The 22303-nt window shown below is 60.0% G+C and overlaps 1 protein-coding gene across 3 annotated transcripts in view; it reads right to left on the bottom strand.

Annotated features, from left to right (window-relative positions):
* Nucleotides 1–2897: 2897 nt before the first annotated feature.
* Nucleotides 2898–22303, bottom strand: part of MPPED1 (metallophosphoesterase domain containing 1) — a 49249-nt gene continuing 29843 nt past the window's right edge. For all 3 annotated transcript variants that reach the window (XM_040991474.1, XM_040991481.1, XM_040991490.1), the window contains 4 exons: nucleotides 13292–13517; nucleotides 4979–5094; nucleotides 3875–3988; nucleotides 2898–3163 (listed from right to left, as the gene is read on the bottom strand). In XM_040991474.1, coding sequence (XP_040847408.1) covers nucleotides 3045–3163; nucleotides 3875–3988; nucleotides 4979–5094; nucleotides 13292–13517 — 575 coding nt within the window. In that variant the 3' untranslated portion in view covers nucleotides 2898–3044. The remainder of the gene's footprint in view (nucleotides 3164–3874; nucleotides 3989–4978; nucleotides 5095–13291; nucleotides 13518–22303) is intronic.

Raw genomic sequence — 22303 nt, 5'->3', positions numbered from 1 at the left:
ATGGCCCAGAGATGGCCCCTTCCCTGGGGCCATCTCCACATGTGTCAGAGTCATAGAGCTCCAGCTGCCCAGCCAGGATGTGAGCTCCAGGTAGGGGTTTGCCCGGCCACCTGCAGGGCAGCAGGGTGCTCATGGATAGACCAGGGTGACCCCAATGAGGCAGGAGCCTGGCCCTGTGAACCCACCCAGGCCCTGCACAACAATCCAGGCTTCATGGGATGAGGAAATGGGGCCCCTGTCCACTCATAGATCAGTTGCGCAGGTCCCAGAGATGTCACCCCGCCACCCCGCAGGAATCTCACTATACGTCCAGCCGCCACCCACCAACCCAGACACCTCGAGCCAGACAGTAGGCCAGGGCACCCACGTGGCTGAGGTGCCTGGCTTCTGGCCGCTGCTGGTGGGGCCGTGAGCCACTGCAACCGTCAGGAAGGGATGGGAGCCAGGGGCTGTACCCCCAGAACGAAGGAGCCCCACCCCCAGTCAGGAGAGCCCTGGGTTGGCTGAGCCTAGGACAGGCCAGGCAGGCAGGTGAGGCGCAGGCCAGCTGCCCTGCCGCACAGGACCCCTGCAGGTTGGGTTCTCCTCAGGAGTTCTGGTGAGCCCAGAGTCACAGCCCTGAGGGCGCAGGACAGCCCTGGGGGCACAGGCCCAGGCAGCTCTAACTGGCCACCTCCTGTGGCAGCGCAAAGGGACCTCACGACTGGGGACAGCCAGTCGGGGAGGGCGACGTGGACCCGCCACATGCACCCACCCCGCGCCCACTCCCTGAACACTGCACGCCCATCCATCATGCACACTGTACTCTCCATTTGGGATCTGCTCCCCAGAGGCGCCCCCCACCTCCCCCGCATCCTTCCTCTCCCCGCAGGGCAATCCTGAGTCCAGCAGTCCACATGCAGCGTGTGGGTGCAGGTGCTTCTCTGCAGGGCATGCACCCTGCTGTGTGGCCAGCCCTCCCTGCACCACCCCCGTGTTGAGTCTTCGAGACAAGCCGGGTGTTTAATGCACGGAAGCAGGTGCCACCATATCACTGCAACTTCAGGCCCGGCCTGTGCCTCTCCGAAGCCCTCCCTGACCACCTCGTATGCTGTACTTGTTCCCCCAGGGACCCCAGGTCCGAGCCGGTCTACCCCCATGGCTGGGTAAGGCCTGCAGGCTCCAGGAACCTTCTAAAGTGCATTATGAGTTTGCAGAAGACAGGGTCTGCACCCCGTGTCCTGAGGAACCACCAAGGCACCTACGGCCCTCGTGTAGCCAGGCCCTAGCTGCCAGGCAGGTGCAGGCAACACTAGGGGAGCTGCCCACTGAGCCTGTCCATCAGGGGCCAGAGGCCTCCCCCGGAGGTCCCAGCCCCTCGAGGTCCCAGCCCCCCGAGGTCCCAGCCCCCGGAGGTCCCAGCCCCCCGAGGTCCCAGCCCCCGGAGGTCCCAGCCCCCCGAGGTCCCAGCCCCCCGAAGGTCCCAGCCCCCTGGAGGTCCCAGCCCCCTGAGGCGGGGGCCTGTGACTGCGAGCATCCAGGGGCTGGAGTCGGGTTGTGGGGAAAAGGTGGCAACGTGCTCACCTCCCCTTTCTTCCCCCCATGGGTGCACAGCATCATTAGGGCCACCCATGCTGTGCTCCTCTGGGGAGACGCCATGGGAGTGACCCCAGGTGCTAACTAAGCCCTCACACACGTCCTGGGGACCATCCCAACCCATCACAGCCTCCCCAAGGCTCCTTCAGGCCTCCTGTGCACCCCCGCTCGCTGGTTCCCCACAGGACTCACAGCCCTGTCTCAAACCCGTTCTTCCTGCCCCATCGCTGTCCCCGTGACGTGCAGCCTGTGTACCCCGTCATCCTCAGCTCACTCCTGCCCTGCTTCCCTCCACACCCCTCCCCTGTCTGCCTCTTAAACCTGTCCTAGCCACCACTTCCCAGTCCAGGGCACACCCATGAGGGTGTCCAGGGACCGTGCAGCAGGAGGATGGATGCGTGGCTGCTGAACAGGTGGGTGGAGAGGTGGTGGGTGAACAGGTGGAGGATGGGTGAATGGAACGATGCCTGCCCCTGCCCAGCGAGAGGCTGCCCAGCCCCACCCACAGCACCCAAGACCCAGGGAGGTGCCTCTGGTTCTTTGTACAAAGACTTTATTGTCTGACATGCTGGACAAAAACCTCACAGCCAAGGCCGGAGCAGGCCGCCGCCGCTGTGATGTGGCCCACGCCTCCCGGGGAGTTTGGCCATTTCTCTTTGCCACATAAAAATACACCGTCTCCTGGAGCTCCCTTAGGAAAACAGTTTGTAAAGTCTGCAGTCTGTGGATTGCGTGGAAACCAACAGAAGGGCCGTGCATCTTCCAGGCCATTACCCCCCCACCCCAGCCCACACCCCGCGTGGTCCCAGCTGGAGTCAGGCACCCCGGAAGCAGCCCATCCTGCACCAGCCCCTGCCTGTGGGGCCAGCACCCTTAGTCAGGCTCCTCCCTCTTCTGGCCTCAAGCAGGGACTGCAGCACCCCCATGGCTGGGGTCCCAGAAATGAGATCATGTTTGCAAAAGCGTGCAGAAGGCTGGGTCCCTAGCAGGTGCACAGTGAGTAGGGGACGTAAACCTGGTGATGGGGGCCCATAACGGGGTTTAGGGGTCCCACTCTTGAAAAGCAAACTCCGGGGTGGGGAGAGGCCACAAGGTCAAGGCTGTAACTATAGAGTGGGTCTCTGCCTCTCCCTGTGCCTCCCTCAGGACACCCTACCAAGGGCACGTGACTGCTCAGTCCTGGGCACCCCCAGCAGGTGTGGCCCCCATTCCTGAGACGCCCCTAAGGGAGATCCCAAGACCCAGCGGTCCAGGCCAGGAAGGCGTCGGGTGCAGAAGTCAGTCACTGCCCAAGTAAGATGGGGCCGCTTTAGCAAGGACACGCAGCATGGAGCAGTGCCGGGGTACACGGGGTCTGGGGGCACTGCCAGACCATCCTGGGGCCTCACCGTGGGGGCCAGCCGGGCAGGTGGTGGTGGGGCTCCGTGCTCATGGCCACGCAGGTGCAGCTGAGGTGGACGGGCAGGCAGTCAGGAGCTACGGGGCGTAGGCAGGTCGATGACGATGGGCGGGTTCACGGGCTGGTAGTTGACGGTGCACACAGACGCGTTCACGTAGGTGGTGCTCCCATCCGCCATGACACCATATCCTGGAGCGGAAGCGTGCACCTGTCAGGCCGGGACCCGCCCAGCACTAGGATGCCACGGGCTGGAACCCTGCAGCTCGGCCTCCTGTGTGGTACCACTGCCAAGCCTGCTGCAGAGACCATGTGCACGGCCTGCCACATGGAAGGCACATGCCCTCAGCATCGTCTTCCTCACTGCCCGTCTTCATCACCACCATCATCCTCTCCACATGCTGCTACATCGCTATCACCCTGGCCATCGCTGCCACCACACTGGTCGTCATTAGCATCGTCGCTCTTAACTGCTGTCCCTGTGTCTCCCTCAGGGAACCATCCCAAAGGAGGAAAAGCAGGCTTGGCTGTGGCCGCATGGGGCCTCGCAGGGAAAGCCTGCAGGGTTGAAGGGCCCGGCAGGACAGGGTGGCCTTCCCCACGACGGCCACTCAGCCCAGGGTGCACATCATCTAATCCACCACCAAAGCATCTCAGGCAGGCCTGCTGTATTTATTAAGCACCTACTGTGTGCCAAGCCCTGGAGATAAAGGCAACGAGATGGGGCCGCCAGCCTCAAGGGCCCAGTGTCGCCGCTGCTCAGAGCTCTTGCCCGTCCCCCATGACTTCCTGGAGCTGCCAAGGTCTCAGAAATGGCCTTCGTCTTGCTCACATTGCAGCCGCAGCTGACGCACAGCCCGGGTGCAGGTCAGAATCAGGCCCCGCCCACCCCTGGACACTGACCTTCGTGGATGTGGCCGAAGACGTGCAGCCGCGGCTGGACGCGCCTCTGCACCGTGTTCAACAGCTCCACACAGCCTACACGCTGCATCTTCTTAGGAACCCAGTCCAGGAAGCCTGTGTGGGAGACGACATGGGCACTGATGGTGCCCAGAGGACCAGGCCAGGGCACAGGTCCCTCCAGCCCTGCCCTGCCTCCCCCCGCAAGTGCCAGGCACCGATGTGCACTGGAACCCAGCCTGCAGCCCAGGAGCTGGACTTGTGCCCAGGTGGCTCAGGATGGACACAGCATCACACCCTTGGCATGCACCTGCACTGGCCATCTGGCAGCCACCCATGAGCACCAACAGGCTCCAGGCACTTGGTCCTGCTCTGCCTGGCTGGGTTGGACAGGGGACCTGGACTTCTGAAGATCAGGGGCTGCGATGCCAACATACAGCTGAGAGGCACGAGGAAGAGGAGCAGGCCCGGGGCCACCTCTGCTGCCCAGCTGGCACTCGACCTGCCTGTGGCCCCTCTGCATCCAGCAGAGAGAGAGGCTAGGCGAGGCCCCTGGCCAGTTTCCAGAGTGTGCTGGGCTGTGAGGAGACCCTGGGGTAATGCGGCACACGGGGCTCCCCACACAGAGCCAGGCTGGGGATGGGCAGTGATGAGAGGTGGGAGTACCAGGACTACAGGGGTAGGAGGCAGGGGAATGAAGGAACAGACATGCAGGGCAGGGAATCCTCTCCCAGCTGGCGGGCACTGGGGGGGACATGGTCCTCCTGAGGTGATGGGGACCCCCTGCTGGCCCCGTGTGCTGCCGGGCCAAGAGCCTGGGTGACACAGGCTTGGGGTGGGCAGCTCCAGCAGGGGTCAAGAGCTACGGCTCACTCCCCAGGTGCCTGCAAAGCTGGGACATGGCCAGGCCACAGCCTGAAACTCAGGACAGATCCCCCACGTGGGCAGCCGCAGGAGCCTGACCATTCGAGCCATCACTGCGGCTCCAGGCTGCTGGCACGGGGAGCCGAGCTGGACTCCTCACAGGGGCTGCCTCCCCACACAGCGTCCCCTCCCTCGGCGGGCAGGGCCCCCAGAATGTGAGAGGCTGGGCCATGCCTTCCTTACCCAGCGGCGGTCCGTGCGTGACCAGGACATCCACGCCTTCGGGGATGAGGTTCCACTTGTCCAGCAGGGCCTGGCCCCGAGGCAGGTTGAAGCCCCAGCCATAAAACCAGGGCTGCCTGTGAAGGGGACAGCAGCTGATTCAGAAGGGGGCGCCCTGGAGACAGCCCTCTGGGGAAGGGGCCAGCCAGGCCAGGGACCCTGCTGCTCCCCATGCCCTCCTCTGCCCAGCTCAGCCCTGAACAGCCACAGCACATGTGTGCCACACATGCCTCTTGTCGGCTCCCTGGCTGGAGAGGAGCTGCTGGGATTCCCTGAGGTCACACCTGTGACCCTGGCATCCCCTGAGCGGGGGTCTCCGTCCCTTGCCACCAGAACCTCAGACTCCTCCATGCATGTGCAACGCCCATAGCAATGGTGCCTTCGGCACCTGCACTGCCCATGTCCACCAGCACGCCCTTCCCTCAGCCCCACGTGGGCATGGAAGCTGCCACCATTGCGCCCATGGCAATGATACCAGGAGCTGGGGCCTTGGGGTGAGGGAGGAAAGTGGTTTTCAGGGAGGAGCTTCGCAGCTTCCTGAAGCAGTCCCTCCTCCATGGGGGCCATGGCGCTGTGTGAGCAGGAAGACCCAGCCAGGCTCCCGACTCATCAACATGTGGGGTCTCAGACGCCATCCCTCCCAGCCTCCCTCCCAGGCTGAGATCAGCACAGCTGCCGCCAGGACCGTGGGAGTCACTGTCCCCGCAAAGCAGCCCCTTTATCCCGAGGACCTGCAACCCTGACCTTACTCCGGAACGGGGTCTTTGTGCTGAGCTCAGGTAAGGCAAGGTCACGGCCCTCCTGGTGTCCACCTGAGCACAGACGCAGACAGGAGCAGGGACCGAACCAGGCGCCCCATGGCCACCGCCAGTGACCCCCAAGGGCTGTGCACTGTGATGGTGCTGCCCAGTGCCTTAACGCAGCCATGGCCTCCCCTTCCAGCCCCCAGGCCCAGGCTGGCCCCTAAGGGTGTCCTCTGTCCTGGGGCTGGGGAAATTGAGGCCAGGGAGGTGCCACCAGCCCATTCTCGTCGCCACTCCCCTGCACTGTCCTTACACGCACCCCTGCACCCTTCTGAGACGTCCCTTGGAGCCCGAGAGTTAAACCTGGGACCCAGGCAGCTTAGTGGGTGCAAGCCCAAGGAGGAAGGGGACCTGTGTGGTTCCCGCCCAAGCCACCTGCGTCAGCTGCTGCTGTGCTTTTCAAACATCTAACCAAGCACTTCACGGCAGGCGAGCCCTCGCGGGTATGGGGAGGAGGCGCGTGCCTGCGAGCGGCCGCAGAGAGAGATGCATTCCCTGTCCCCAGATCCCTAGACCCAGCCCCAGGGGAGGCTTCCTCCAGCGCTGCTGGTCTGCAGACTTCAGGGAAGCACAGCGCTGGATTGCCCAGAGAGGGTGGTTCACTTCTCAGAGTCACACAGCAGTCCCTGGGGGTGGAGGGAGGAAGTGGGGGATGGGGAACTGAGCCCCACCAGGCAGCTGGTGGGAGCAGCTCCCACAGCCCAGCCCCTCCCTGGTCCCCATCACCCGCTGTGTCTAGCTGCCTCCGGGCAGGATGGCAAAGGGCAGTGAAGGTGGCAGCAGATATGGCCCTGGGTGCATCACTTCACATCTCCAATCCTCAGGCCCCTCCCCTGTGACATGGGGTGATGAGGTCGCGGCCCCCAGCACTTGGCCCGTGGGGGTAAGGGGCCTGGCCTGACGTGGGGTGAGAGGACAGCCCCCCAGGAATCCCGGCCACCCCCGGAGGAGCAGATAGGGGCATGTTTCCTAAGCTGCCCCCCAGTGGAGGTTGGGGGCAGCAGTCCCCAGGCTTGGGGTAGCCCAGCAGGTGGCTGCACCCTTTGTTTCCAAAGGGGGAGGAGAGGAGGGTCCTTCCCCAGGGGAGCCCACCACACCCAAGGCTGGTGACCGTGTGAACCCCTCCCATCGGGCGAGATCCAGCACTGTGGGATTGTCCTGGGGTTCAGAGCTCGGCTCTGCAGAGCAGCCTTGGCCCAGCCATCTCCCCGCACGCGGAGGGCTCCCCGGCTGTCCTGAGAGCTGTCCCGTTCCAGCCTGGCCTGCCCGCCTGCCCTGGGAGGCGGCTCTGCAGCCGCGTCCCGTCTTCCCGCTCTGAAGGAACCATCGAAATAATTTCCTTACAGGATGATGGTTACCGTGGCAACCGGAGCAAATTTTCCTTTTCTGAAGCAGATGTCTCATTTAGCTGAAAATTAGAATGTGAACAAACCCCTGGGAAAAATTAATTCAAACTTTAACAGAGCGCTGAATGCAATGCGAGCGCAGCGGTTAACCCCTTAACAGCTTCCCATGCGCCCGGGGCAGCCCTCGGACCCAGCCCATTAAAGCCCTCCCCAAGGCCCACCGGAAGCTCATGCAGGCTCCCCGACAGCACCTGCGGAACACGCCGGAAGCAGGGCCTCCCCCAGGCCAGAGGAATCCGTCTGAGGTACACTCCTCCCCCCACGGCACCTCATTTCAAGGGCTGCTAGGATCTGGGGTGAGGCAGCCTTGAGGGTGCCCCAGGTGGGATGGAGGGTCCAGTGATGTGGCCAGGCCAGAGTGGGGAGAGAAGGCAGAAGGGGCACCCTCAGACAGATGCAGTTCGCCCCCAGCCACACCAGGGGCCAACAGCCAGCACAACCCCATAGTACAGGCATGGAGAGTGAGGGGCACATGGGCCACAGCTGCCTCAGGATACCCTGCTGGTCTCCCCAAACCCACTGCAACATTGGGGTCCCATCTCAGGGGGCAGGGCTCAGCAGCAGAGAGGCCAGAGGCCAGCAGTGTGTCCAAGGACATTCATGGGCGGTCCAGCCAGCGGCCGTCAAACAACCACTCGGGTGCCATGCTCCCCCACCTCCCATCCTTCGGAGTCTGACTAGACAGAGCTGGCATCTCTCACGAGCCCGACTCCGCCATCATCCATGGTGCGGAACCGGCTCAGTGGGGCTCGTTCAAGGTGTTCAGGAATGAATGGAAAAAAGCCGCAGACGCCCCGCCCCGCCCCGCCCCCACAGCAGGCAGGGGAAGAAGATACGTGTCAGCCCCTCCCCTCCTCACCCTCTTGGCACAACCCTCACCCCAAAAGCCCTGACGGTCCCTTGTTCCCAGACAACGACACCAACCCTGACCATCGGCTGAGCCTCCCACCAGCATGCCAGCCAGGGTTCACATGCCCATTTCACAGATGTGACCTCAGAGCCAAACCTCCATCTTGGATTGGGCCTGGGACAGGGAGCAGGGGAGTGGGGCTCAGTGGTGCCACCTCCAATACCCACTTGCTCACAGCCTTGCGGGAGCCCCTGGCGAGACCTGCCTGGGCCAGGAGCTCTCACACCACCGCTCAGCACAGCACTGGGACCTCCACCTTGTACACCGCAGGTTGGGGCAGAGACACCGTCCAGCCTGGGCTGTCAGGTGGTCTGGCCTGGGGCCCCCAGTGCTGGTCAGATGCTCTCAACCCCAACCCCACAGAGCCGGGGTTTCCAGGAAGCACTGCCAGGGTTTTGGGTAAGGACCCACTGCAGGCCCCAGGCCCAGCAGCAGGGGAAACTCAAGCGTTACTCAAGCAGGCACCCGGCCGTGCCAAGACCAGGCCCTGCCTCCAGGGCCACCCCAGCCTCCGCTGCTACCTGTCCGCTCTGCCTGCACCCTCCTAGCGGCTGGGAACGGGCATGGGGCAGGGCGCAGGGGTGTACGGGGGAGGGCAGGTCCACCTGCAGCCACAAGGCACAAGGTTGCCCGCTGTCCGCCGTCAGCACAGGCCACACTGCAGCAGCAGCAAGGAGTGGAGCCACGGAGCAGGGTCCCCGTCGCTCCCGTGTAATCCCCCAGACACGCAGAACAGCTCATCTTTTGTTTGCTGGGATCGTGCGGCGGGGCGGGGCAGGGGAGGCCGCTGACGCTCTCAGACATCCATCCCATGTAGCATGTGTGTGTGCCAGGGCCCTCCATATGGAATGTCCCCGAGACCGGGGGACAGAAGGCCAGGCTGGGAGAGGGCAGAAGTGCGTGCAGTGTGTACATGTGTGGGGCGTGCTGTGTGAATGTGCACATGAGCAGCTGTACTTATGTGCAAACGCATGGATCCGTGTGCTGTGAGGATGTGTGTGTGCTCTGAGTGTGCTGGGCACTGCACGCTGGTGTATACTGTGTGTGTGCTGGAGTACACACCGTGTGTGCTGGACAATGTGAAGGTGTGCCACAGCGGTGCCCAGGGCTAGGAGCCCAGTGGCCCGAGTCTGTCCCCTTCCGGGGTCTGCAGCCCAACTGGGGCCACCAGGCGCCAGGCCCAGGATGCCAGCCAGGACACCCCAGCTGCAGAATACCACCGCCTCTCCCTGGGCACATGATGCCCAGGTCTTGCCATCTGTCCTGGACAGGTGATATGGAACAGTCCCTCTGGGCACCAGGCCGTGATCCCTGGGAACCTGTAAGGAACAGGGAGCCTCTGCCACCGGGGACAGAACCCAGCGGCTGTGACACAAGAGGAGGCTGCGAGAAGAACCTAGATGCTAATCACAGGGCCAGGCTCCTCCACCAGGGGGCACAAGACCCTGAGTGCCAGCCTCGAGTCACAGGCGTCCTCCTATCTGACCCTGGACTGGCCAAGAGCTACCAAGCCAGGGACCCCACCTCCGCAGCCTGAAGCACACGCCAAAGGGCACCCCTCAAAACTGGCCTAGCCCTAACACCCCAGAAACGCCAAGGAAGCCGGGGTGGCTTAACTGAGGCAAAGCCAGGCCCTGGGGACCAGGTCGGGAAGGACAGGCAGGAATCCCCCGAGCCAGGGGCCACTCTAGGGACCTCGCCCATAGCTGGGGAGTCTCCCATTTCCAGAGCAGGAGTTCAGCCTGCCTCCCACCACTCGCCAGGTCCGCTGGGGGCAGCCAAAGCCCGGAGGCAGCCATCAGGACAGAGCCCACACGCCCGGCCCCAGGCCCGGCCCCAAGCCCGGCCGCCCTGTATCCAAGTTCACTGTCTCAGCAGGTTTCAATTCCTCCTTTCAAAATACCAGGAGCGATGGGGCCAGATGGACTAGCTGCATGCCAATTTCACCCTCTCCCTCACTTTTTTTTTCCTCCAAATCAAGGCCGTTCTCAGTTAAATGAGAACAAAAAATGCATCCAGAACCCATAAATGCACGCGGTATGGATGTGGGTTTGTTAACTCTTGGGATGCTGCCACAGCTCCGCTCTCCCTCTCTCCCACGGCGGCCTCGGGGCTGCTTGCAGCGAAGGCCCCACGCTGCGGCTGCACCACGAGGGAGCAGCAAGGGCTGACCGAGCTCTTCACAGCCCACAGTGCCCTGCGAGTGGGGGCAGACAGGAGGGCTGATAGCACCAGCCTTGCTGAGGGTTTCTGCCCTCCTGGCATGCCAGGACCGGGCTGGGGCCAGCAGACCATACAGGGAGCCCGGTACGGAGGAGCAGCGGGAGCCGGGATCAACGGCCTGCTGGCAGCCCAGGACAAGGCCACAGGAAGAACAGCAGCTTCAGGGCCTTCCCACTGCCCAGCACACAGCGGATCACTTATTCATTCAACAAACATCTGTGCTGAACCAGACACTGGTGCTAGGTACCGGAGTGAAGGGCCCTAGCCTCGGGGACCTCCAATGTCCTGGAGGGACAAAGGGAAGAAGCAGATTTCTGGCTGGCTGGGGACACAGGTGGCAGTGCAGAGCCACGAGGTAGCATCTACACACCGTGCCGTGCAGAAGAATAAGCCCACAGTGGGACCCCTGCCTCACACCATAACTCAGCCACTGGACCCAACACGGTGACAATGAAGGCGCGACACAGAAGCCCCGTCCCCCTGCCCCGGCCTCAGGAGGGCAGTGGACACTGGACAGACCCACAGCCAGGCCAGAGAGTGCGGTATGCTCACCCAGGGGCCAGGCCAGTGCATGGGACTGCTGCAGGGACACGAGTTGGAAAAGGGCTTACGGTGTGTAATGCCGTGTGACCTAACACACGGCACACCACTGCTGGCGTGTGCGCGTACCAGTGTGACGTGTGTGGACATGCAGGTACACACACTCTGTGTGTGCAGGGAAGCATGTATGTGGTATGAACACGAATGTGAGTGTGCATGCGAGTATCTGACAGCGTGTGTAGACTTGTATGCATGGTATGAACACGTATGTGGGCTGTGGGGGGGGGGCAGCAGTACGCACCTCAGTGCTCCATGCCAGAACGTTTGTGGCCCTGGTGGTTAGCTCAGCCAGCTGCGTGCCCAGCTCCGCCCCACCCCAGCAGAGCTGACCAGGGCCGCATTCCTGCATTTGGAGAGGCCCAGCCAGGGGGGAGCTCTCTCATCCCTTTCTCTCTGCCTCTCGCCAGCTCCTACAGTCCGTGGTGGATAACACACACTGCTCTCGGGAGCCGCTGCGGGGACTGAACGACAGCACACACCAAAACCTCACACTGGCACTGACCTCGTGGTCCGGGGCGTCCTGGACAGTGGAGCCAGACCCTCCCCCTGGGGTGCAGGTACGTGACCTCCACTGCAGCCTCGGGGCATGGAGGCTGAGGGACAGGCCTCTAGGGCATGGCAACACTCAGCAAAGCCAGGCTCCTGTCACTTGCCCACCACGGCCTACAGGGTGCTGTGCACGGGCAGCCCCCGGGACTGTGCCCATGTGTCCCCATGCACAGGTGAGCTCCAGCTGTGGGCAGAGGCACCATGCCTGCTGACATGGGGGGGAGGGGAGCGAGAAGACACCAGCCCAGCAAGCCTGTGCCTGCTCAGTGCTCCTGCCTGGCAGACCCACCATGGCTAAGGTCACCCATGGGCTCCCGCTGCCCTTGTCACAGCCTGGCTTGTCACATCTAAAGCCACAAGGACCAGACCTGTGCTCGGCCAGGTACCCTGAGCTTGCCCGGAGCTGCAGCTCCTGCTGTCCCTGACCTCGGCCCGCAGGTGCAGCTTTGCCCGAACCCCACAGATGGCACCGCAGCACCCCACGTGCCAGCCAATATGCCGGGGGCAGGGGGCAGGAAGAGGGAAATCCCATCCATCTGAGCTTCAGCACGATCCTCGTCAGCTGTGCCACCTGCACCCTGCCACACACGCCACATGCCAGGGCAGCTGGTGCCGCGGAGCTGCGTGCCTCGTCCGGACTTGGCAGACGGTTGGGGGGCACAGCCCCTAAACCCTTCTCCTCTCCCCCGGCTCAGCCCTCACCCCGTGTCAGAACCGGCAGCCACGTTGGGAAGGCCTGTGACCGCGAGTGGCTTCCTGTAGCAGCTCCTGGGGGAAGACCGCCACCGAGGCGCCCTGTCCACCAAGGGGATCCCCACGGGGCAGCGTCCCCCTGCTCCAAACACAAACTCAGCTGCCCACCCCTCGGCTTGTCGAGGGTCCGCAGCCTCTCGCTGAGGATGCGGGCCTGACAGCCGTTCAGGCTGAGCTCCACAGCACTGCTCAGGTCCATTTCCTGGCCCCGTGGAAGCAGGCCATCAGCTTGCACAGTAGGAAGCTCAGTGAAAGCCATGCAGCCCACAGCCCGGCTCCCCGAGGCGCCCGAGGCACTCCACAGCCTGCATGGAGGAGGGAACGCGGCTGCTGGTGAGCAGTGGGCACTGGGGCGGCTGACCGGCCCAGGCATAAGTCGCTGGGTCCTCTCCTGCTCCTCTCCTCCTCCTGTGGAGACCACGCCCCCTCCAACAGGGAGCCCTCCTGGATCTCCCCAAGCCCTCTGGGCTCAGCTCTCCGTCCTGCAGCCACTCACTCTAATGCGCATGCCCCTTGTGGCCCAGCCCACCCACCTGCTGGCTGTCCAGGCCCACCAGAGCCGGCTGCTCGGGGGGAGGCCCCTGTCAGCCTCGTCCCCGCACCCACGATCCTCTGTTCCACATCCTGGGCTCCTAGCCAGGCCACATGGGAAGGACAGACGGGAAACTGAGAGAGCTGACACCTCAGCCTGGGGCCGCCTCCCCACCCCACGGACGCCCACTGGCACGGACCTGACCCCTTCCCTACACCCAGTGCCCTGTGGTCCTGCAAGGGCCAGTCAACATGTCCACCTGTATAATGGGATGAAACCAACCCTGAGCAAGGATTAGCAGTGACATTGTTGGAGCCTTTAGTTCATGGGGAATTGTCCAGAAATAATTCGCTGCCGTGGCCGCTATCACAACGAGCATCAATCATCGTCGCGGTATCCACCACTGTCACCATCAGGCCAACGCCACTCCCACCGACCCCATCCATCCTCACCACTGCCCTCCGAGGGCCCCCGCCATGCAGACCCCCGGACACTCACCAGGGAGCGCCGTAGACCCGGAAGCCGCGCACCGTGACCTCTGAGTCCTGCAGGTAGACGCAGTTGGTGAGCAGCGACTGCACGTTCTCGTAGTTCTCCGGCTTCAGCTTGGACACGGACGGGAAGTAGTAGAAGTCCTGCTTGATGAGGTCGGCCATGAACTCCTGGTCGAAGGTCAGCTCGTGGTTGCCCGCGATCACGATCTTGTACTCGTAGGGCAGGCTGCCTGCAGGGACAACACACGCACACACGCGCACACGCACACACACACGCACACACACACACACACACACGTTGGCACGGGGCTCCATCGCACCTGCCTCAGAGCCCTCTGTGGGGACAGAATTCCAGAAGCCCCACAGCTCCCCACCCCGAGGCGGGCCTGTCTCCTGGACACTGAGGCTCCCACACGGGAGCAGGCCAGGGCAAGGCAATGACGCCGCTGGCCGCATGGCACATGCCCTTCAGCGTCGGCCACTCACCCCCACTTTCCAATTTAATCACAATCAAGAACCCGTCCAGGCACTCCTGCTCACACCCCTTCCGGCTATGACCTGCACAAGCCACCCAGCCACGTGTCCAGCAGCCCACCCACACAACATCCTGGGATCTCACAACACCGGCGGGCTGCAGGTGTGAGAGGACGTACTGGCCAGGGGCTCTCGGCCCCGATGGGAAACGAAGCACAAGCACCTGCCCTGCCAGCGTCTCCCACGTGACAGAGGACACAACGCGGGGACACACAGCGACTTTTACGTTAGCACGGAGGTTACCCCACCGCTGCAGTTCCAGCATCCACACAAGCACCGTGCCAGTCTGGCTGCTCTGACAGTTCCCTGCAAATGCCCCTGGCAAAGCAGGGGCTGCCTGCGTGTGGAGCCCCTGTGCCCACACGGGAGGGCCAGAGCAAGCTCCAGGCTCCTGGCTTTGTCCTGGCCCGGCCAGCTTTTGTGGCCATCTGGGAGTGAGCAGACACTGCCGCTCTGAAACTCTTGCCTTTCAAATAAATGTTTTTTGAAAAGTCAGCTTCTCTGGGCCAACCTGCCCACAGTCATACTGTGTTTGGCACATTTTTATTTATTTATTGTTGCTAGTGTTAAAAATTTGAGAGATGCCCAATCAAACTTCATCCTTTCTGCTTCTAAACGCAGCATTTGGCCATCCTGGCCCGGGCAGGAAAAGCTGAGTGATGTGTCATCTGTGGGCGGGATAAGCAGGTCCTCTTTGCCACAAGCTCCGCTGGCCTCTGCTGCCTCACACCTGTCCACTTCACTGCCTGCGGTACTGCCCACCCCTGGGCAGTGTCAGCAGTGAGTCTCACACTTGTGCCAGCGACAGAAAGAAAGGGCCAAGTTCCTGGCACGTGGTGCTCCCTGCTGGTCCGGGGGGATGGGATCGCCGTGCCCATCCCCGGCACTCCCCCTCACCACAGCCATCCTACTGGGCCAGACTCAGGGGTTCCTACTCTCTGCTTGGGGTGTGTGAGCTGGCACAACTGGGAGACCCACTGGGCCTAAGCCGCCTCCGTGACCCACAGAGTCCACGCGCGGGCCTGAGCCGCTTCTGCGACCCGCAAGGACTGCTATCCTTGTTTCATGCCTGGCAATGGGTCGCCCTGGTTACACAGGTCAACAACACAGCCATCAACAGCCTTAGTGCCCGAGGGATGCCAGGCAGGTGGGTAGGGCACAAGCATACCCAGACAGAGCATGCCAGCAGGGGTGGGGAGGGGGGCTGCATAGGGGTGGAGGGACAGACAGGTGCACATGTATGCGTACCCACCGATGCAGTGAAATATCCCAGTGCCCAGCAGGAAGCAGGCTCACCCTCTCCTCGGAAGCTGGTCCCTGTTCTAACTCGCCTGCTCAGGTCAGCTCTCCAAGGCCTGGCTGGGCCTGCGCTGTGACCCAGCCCCTGGCTGAGGCTCTGTGGGGCATCCAAAGGTCGAGTGCCAAGTCAGTCAGAGACAGAGAGGGGACGGACTTGCCCAAGGCCACACAGCCAACAGGGGATACCAGGCCTGGAACCCCAGACTCCCACCAGGCTCTGGCAACAGGCTGATCTACAGCCATGGTGTGGCCGGGTAAGAGCAGTCCGGATGGCTGGGCCAGGGATCCACGCTCCCAACCTCAGACGGGGTACCAGCTCTTCAACCACAGACCCCTGCCTTGCAGGACCGGTCGGCAGACACTACTTCGTGTGGGATTCTGTGTGAGAAGGCCTGGCTGCCTTCCCGGCTGGGATCCTCGCAGATTCTCAGTGACTCAGAGCTCAGGGAGGGGGAGGATGGGGGTCTGCTCTGTGCTTTGATCCCTCGCTTGCCCAGGCAACCCAAGCTGCAGGAAGCCCGTGCAAACCTGGCAGAGCAAGATGGACCCAGCTGGGGCCAGCTGCTGCACGCACCTCACTGCCCAGCCCCAGCAGGTGCCTCCCAAGCATGTCCCTCCCGCACATACCCCAAGCCTGCACGCTCCCTCCGCACAGCGCCATCCATTAAACCCAACCAGCTCTGCGCCTGTGCAGTCCGGCAGGGCACCCACACTCTCCAAACACAGGAGCTGCAATCAGACAAATGCCCACTTAACGGCTCCTTCCGCCCAGAACGCAGCCAAGCGGGAGGGAATAAGAAGCCGGTGGAAACGCGTCTGATGGCGTGTCTAGAACATCCTTGATCGGTCTGTGTTCCGAGCCGTGGAAGATCTCTCTCCTACTGACCCAAAGGGGTGCAGGTGGCATCTGGGGTGGGGGTGCAGGGTGGCCAGCCACCTCTGGGAAGTGCCTGGCATCTTCCAGGGACCACATAGAAGGGGCAGGGGAAGAGTCAGCCTGCTGCCCACTTGGCGAGTCCCATCAGGACACAGGTTTCGCCCAAGGGAGCCAGGCATCCTCCCTGCGGAGGGACAGGGAAACAGCGGGAGACAGTCAGCAGGAGGCCCACTCGGCGGACGCTGGCCACTCGCGCTGCACATCGGAGCTGTTGCAGGGATGAATCCCACAAGCACGGCTCAGCCAGAGGCTGGGGAGGGAGCTGAGGCCCAAGGGGACAGGGTCGCCTGCCTGGGAACACATGGTGCCTCCCGGGAGTTGGACTCTGCCCACCCAGTGCCCAGGGACCACACCACGCAGGCCCAGGCTAGCAGACCCTGCCCCCGTCATGGCAGCTCTGCGCGTCCGATGTGGGAGGCTTCTGGATGCTGGCCACCCACATCTAAAAGGCAAATGCGATTCCTCTTCTGCTCAGTCCTAATAGCCCAAATGTTTAACTCGGGAACATTTGCTTTTCCTGGGCAATGTTTGAGCAACAGGCACACCCAGTCCCGACCGTCTGCAACTGCTGGTCTCTGCCACCTCCGCAGGGCACACGGGCCTAGGACTGGACATGCCAAGATCTTCCCCCTCTAAGAAACAAGGCTGCCGGGAGTCACAAGCGATTGGGGACCTACTACCTGGGAAGCCACCGCAGGCCCCTTAGTATCCCTCGGAGAGACCCCAGCTGGCAGCCATCCCCTGGGAAACCCGCACGGAGTTCCAGGCTTCTGTGCTGGCTCAGCCCAGCCCAAGCCCGGCACCCGCTGTGGCCATTTGGGGAGAGAACAAGGAAACGGAAGATCTCCCTCCAACTTTTTACTCTGCCTTTCAAATACATTTTAAAAATCAATCTTAAAAAAAAAAAAGAGGCCAGGTGAGGCTCAGGTCACTCCCAGCTCACTGTGCATTGGGGCCAGACCCCTCAGGCCTCCTTGTACCCCTCTTCAACACAAGGAGGTGAGGACCACACCCAGCACCCCTGGCAGGTGTGTGCGAGGCTGTGAACAGGACTCCCTGGCAGGACCCACAAGCACTGCTTGCTGGAATCGGCCCAGGCAAGCAAGGGGAGGGGAATGGGCAGGACAGGCCCACAACCCAAGGGTTGGAAGCTGGGGAGAGGCCCAGCTTGAGGCTGCAGGGAATGGCAGGCCCAGGAGCCAGTCGGGGGCAGGAAGGACCCAGGCCTCCCCTTGTACCTGCCCCATTCTCCCAAGAGGGAGGGGCTCTCCACAAAGCCTCAGCAGGAGGGGAGGCGAGAGGCAGACCACTGGAGCCACGGAACAGCAGCACAGCCCCGGTCCCCCACCCGGCAGTCAGCTCCGTGGGCCAGGCTGGGACAGACAGCAGGGAAGTGGGTGAAGATGGGTCTCGGAGGAGAGCCAAGAGGCCAGCATCAGAGCTCACCACCTAAATGGGCGGCTCCCGGGACTGCGGCCAAACCCACACGGCACACTGATACCATATACACACACTACACAGGTGTCCCACACACCATACACTACACACATGTGCCACATACCACACACTACACACTGTGTATAGTACACACATACAGTGCACAGGTGTCCCAGGCACTGCACACATGTCCTACACACCACATCCTGCACACACAGTACTCACAGAGAGGGCTCAGAAACACCCAGATGCCTGGGTCCTCCACACACAGACACACACACACACACACACACACACGTGTCTCAGAGAAAAAACAACGCAAACTGGAAGAGGTAGAGGCCAAAGAGGAAAAGAATGGAACCAGAGAAAGGGGGGCTGAGGCAGGAAAAAGAAATCGGGCCCTCAGTGAGATGAGAGACCACTGCCCCCATGTTTCCCAGAGCACCACTACCTAACACTACCTAACACTAACAGGCGCTCTGGGAACAGGCAAGCACGGAGCAGGCTTTAAGGCCAGAGCTATGAAGCCACCCCAGGGGACACACGGGAGAAACCAAGAGGACCCAAGGAAGTCCAACCTCTCGCTTGCTCTGCCAACTGGGTCACGGTCAAGGCAGATGTCAAGGCAGGAAACCCAGCTGGGCCACTCCTCCGCGGTTGCAAGAGCTGTGGTCACTCACTCAAGCACTGGCCTGGGCAGCCATGGAGGCCATCCCAGCTGCCAGGAGTCCCGGAGACACCTCTTGTGTCACTGGCAGGTGAAGACAGGCAAGTGCCTGCCAAGACAGGTGGGAATTTGCACAGAGAGGTGGGGATTCGAACTCAGGTCCACCAAGGCCTGTGGCTTCTCCCTCTCTGCCTCTAACCCAATACTCCATAATGGTCCAAATTCGAAACTTTCTGAGAACTGACACAAAGCTACAAATGGAAAGATCCGCATCACGACACACTGATGCGTGGAATCGCTGAGAACAGGAGGACGTTTGGAGAAACTTGTGAGATAATAGTATCAAAAAATAATCTGGATATAGAAAAATTGGAAGCCATACACAGCTTTTCGCCATGCACAATTTTTACAAATTCCTGAAGCACCCTTGTTCGTGTGGCATTTCCAAAAGGGTTTGCCCCAGGATCAATATATGTTTGAGCCTCATTTTTGAAAGGAAAATGTTTAGCTGTGCGAGGTACCCTCCAGTCCTAAAATCTCTTCAGGCTACATGCGCAAGATACACACGAACAAACATGAATTCGTGTTTGGATTTGGGTCTCCTTTCCTGTATAGCTCACATATGTTCAAATGCTCCAAGACGATGTTACAACTGCTTCCAGTCCCAAGCATCGCGAGTCGCTGGGAGCGCCAGCACGTCGGGAGAGTCACAGGTTTGAGACACACAGGAAATCTCTTCCCAAGCAGCAGCAGACAGCCAAGCTGATGCAACAGAAACATGAGTGACCACACAGGACCAAGAGCACAGACTTCCAACCTGGCCTGGAAATGTCACCAAGAGCAAGAGCTAGGGGGAAGGAGCTGATTTCCTTAGCTGGAAAATTGCTTTAAAATATCTAATTCCAGGCCTGGCATGATGGCTCAGTGACTAAATCCTGGCTTTGCAATCACCAGGATCCCATATGGGTGCCAGTCGATGTCCTGGGTGTTCCATTTCCCATCCAGCTCCTGGCTTGTGGCCTGGGAGAGCAGCGGAGGACGGCCCAGAACCTTGGGACCCTGCACGCATCTGCAAGATGTCGGGAAGCTCCTGGCTTTGGATCAGTTCAGCTCTGTCCATTGCAGCTTGGGGAGTGAACCAGTACATGGAAGGTTTTTCTCTCTGTCTCTTCTTCTGTATATAAATCTATACACATCCAATAAAAATAAATAAATCTCTCTTCAAAAATCCAGTCTCAGGGACAGCATTGTGGGATGGAAGGTGAAGCCTCCCCTAGGAGCACCCGTGTGAGTCCCAGCCCTCCACTTCTGATCCATCTCCCTGTCAATGCACCGGGAAGGGAGAGGAAGGTGGCCCATGTGCTCAGGCCCCAGTCACTTCTGTAGGGAACCTAGAAGAAGCTCCTGGCTTTGGCCTGGACCCAGTCCCAGCCATCGCAGTCATTAGAGCAATGAACGAGTGGAAGATCTCTCTCTTACTTACTCACCCTCTCTGTAACTCTTTCAAATAATCTTTTTAAAAGCTCAGTTTCAGGGGCCAGCACTATGACATGGTAGGCTAAGCCTTCACCTGTGACACTGGCATCCCAGTTGAGCAGCAGTTCAAGTCCCGGCTGCACCACTTCTCGTCTAGCTCGCTGCTCATGGCCCGGGAAAGAAGCAGAGGATGGCCCAGGTTCTTGGGCACTTACACCCTCAGGGGAGACCCAGAAGCTGCTCCTGGGTCCTAGATTCAGGCTGGCCCACCTCCGGCCATTGCAGTCATTTGGGGAAGTAAACCAGTAGATGAAAGACTCCTCTGACTCTGCTTCTCTCTGTAACCCTTCTTCTCAAATAAACATGTAAAGACTTGGCTTTATTTGATAAAATGACAATTTGGAACAAGGAGGCATGGTTGATTAAGGGGAAAAAAAAGTTGCTATGTACTCTTCCCGAGGAAACTCATATAGTGAACTCACTAAGCTACGTCTTTAGATCACTAGAAATACATTCAAAGGACTGAAGGAAGCTACATATAAAGAAGTCAGGGAGATTATGACGATGCTCTGATAGTCTCACAAACAGACTATAAGGAGACTGTTGTAAAAAAAAAAAAAGAAGCAAGTTCTTCCATTTGTATCATGCAAAGTGTAACCAACTGACAATTCCATCACAGTCTCAACAGCGGCAGGTACCTTGCAGGAGGAATAAGTTCAGAATATCCAGTCTCAAAGGAATGAGAGAGAGAGACCAGCTTCAGACCAGCTTCAGGGATCCAAGGAAACCACAAAGTCAACCCCACGCACAACAGGCATCCCAGAAGGAGAAGAGCAGAGGGGTGCAAATAATACAAATGAAATCCACACATCCACGAAACTGGACTAACTCGAAGCAGGATCAATCCAAGAAGACCCACAGTTACACTAATCCTAACCCAACTGCTAAGAAGCAGGAAGAAACAATTTACTCATCACACGCTACAAATCCTCAGGGTAGACTGATGGTTGACTTCTCCCCAGCCACCATGGAAGCCAGCAAGCAGTGGCACAGCGATGGGAACCTTCCGGTAAGACACATGTAGGCATTCTACGTCTAGCCAGACTGTCACTCAAGCAAAGGAGAAAGCAAGCCTTTCTCGGCCCCAGACCAACAAGATCCATTGCCAGCAGGCACTCATTCTGAGAAATATGAGGGGCATTTCGAGCTGAAATGAGTGGGCACCAGATGGACCCTCAAATCCACAGGAAGCAGCAAGCAGAACTCTCCAGAGAAATGTAAAAGGCTGCATGAATGTATGACTGCCTTACTCGGAGAGAAAATCCCAGACACACTCGTGGAAACAGAACTATGTGACTTTCAGGATGACAGTGTGAGCGAGAGGAGAGACCATGCAATCCGTTACAGCACAATTCCCTGTGATAATAAACTAAACTGCTATTAATGCAAAATAGATCATTACAAAGTAAAAGGTACATTACAACCCATAGTTAGGGAAATGGCTAAGGAAACAAAAGTGTGAAAGAATTCTCTTCTATTACTATATAAACAGAAAGGAGATTTGTTCCCAGACTGAGAGTGAAGCCTAGGACAGTACCCAGCTCTGTATAAATCAGGCTACTCCCACACCTATTCCCGGTACAGTCGAATCTCTAAATCAGGCAATACTAAGACATGAACAGTAACAACAAGTAGTGAAATAGAACCGTTTTAATAATACCCCATAATAGAAGTCACACGTACAGAATCTCTCTCTAGTTCGCTCTCCTTGTGATGTCCATGGGATAAGATTCGGGATGGTGGTGAGCCCCGTGATAAGGCTGTTACAGTGTCACTGACTGAGACGGCGAGCCACGGCGGTGCTAGCTACCCACAGGTCACCCTTCTCGCTGACACCATAAGAAGGTGCCAGAGAGGACCACAGTGAAACTAAGCTGCAGGAACTCGCTAGGAGGCAACAAGAGAAGCCTGGAGGAACAAAAAGACAAAACCACCCATTCAGGCCTTATGGGAAACATCTAGTCTTGCCATGGAAAGGCAGAAATGAGAGTCCAACTGCAGGCTGCTTATAGGAGATATACGAGACAGCCAAAGACAGAAAAGTAAGCGGAGAGGTGACATGCCCCAGGCCACCACCCAAGACAGCTAGGTGATGGTGCCAGCATCCAGCAGGATTGCGACTAAAGAAGAGGCAGTGTATTCTATCAAGGCAAAAATCCAAGTCCCCGGATGGCTGCCCTGGTCGTTGATACCAAAGAGCTTGAGAAATGAACACCAGCCTTGTCAAACCCTTGTCCAAATACCAGAGGTGGCAGGACTTCCCAACTTGCTCCATCAGACCCTGACACCAGATGCCTCCCCAGAAACCGGAAACCCAACAGTCACATTCCTCTTGAGTACAAGCGCAGAACCCTGAGCCTGAGACCAGAGACCCGAACACAGCCACCTGCACGGCCACACTGCGGTGTGAGCCTGAGACCAGCGACCCAAGCGTGGCACCTGCACGGCCACACTGTGGTGCAGCAGGGACAAAGCCCTCTTCCTGCAACCTGCAGAAAAGGACCCCTCCCTCCCTACCCCACCATCAGCTTCCACGCACTGAGGAGGCAGCCTCAGAAGTAACATCCCTGCAACACCCACATGGTGGGCTCCAGGCCTACAGCACT

This window comes from Ochotona curzoniae, unplaced genomic scaffold (assembly GCF_017591425.1).
Source record: "Ochotona curzoniae isolate NIBS_2020 unplaced genomic scaffold, NIBS_Ocur_1.0 contig_1014, whole genome shotgun sequence".
In the NCBI taxonomy this organism is placed as follows: domain Eukaryota; kingdom Metazoa; phylum Chordata; class Mammalia; order Lagomorpha; family Ochotonidae; genus Ochotona; species Ochotona curzoniae.
Note: the sequence above shows the minus strand (reverse complement) of the source record. Positions and strands in the feature narration are given on the sequence as shown.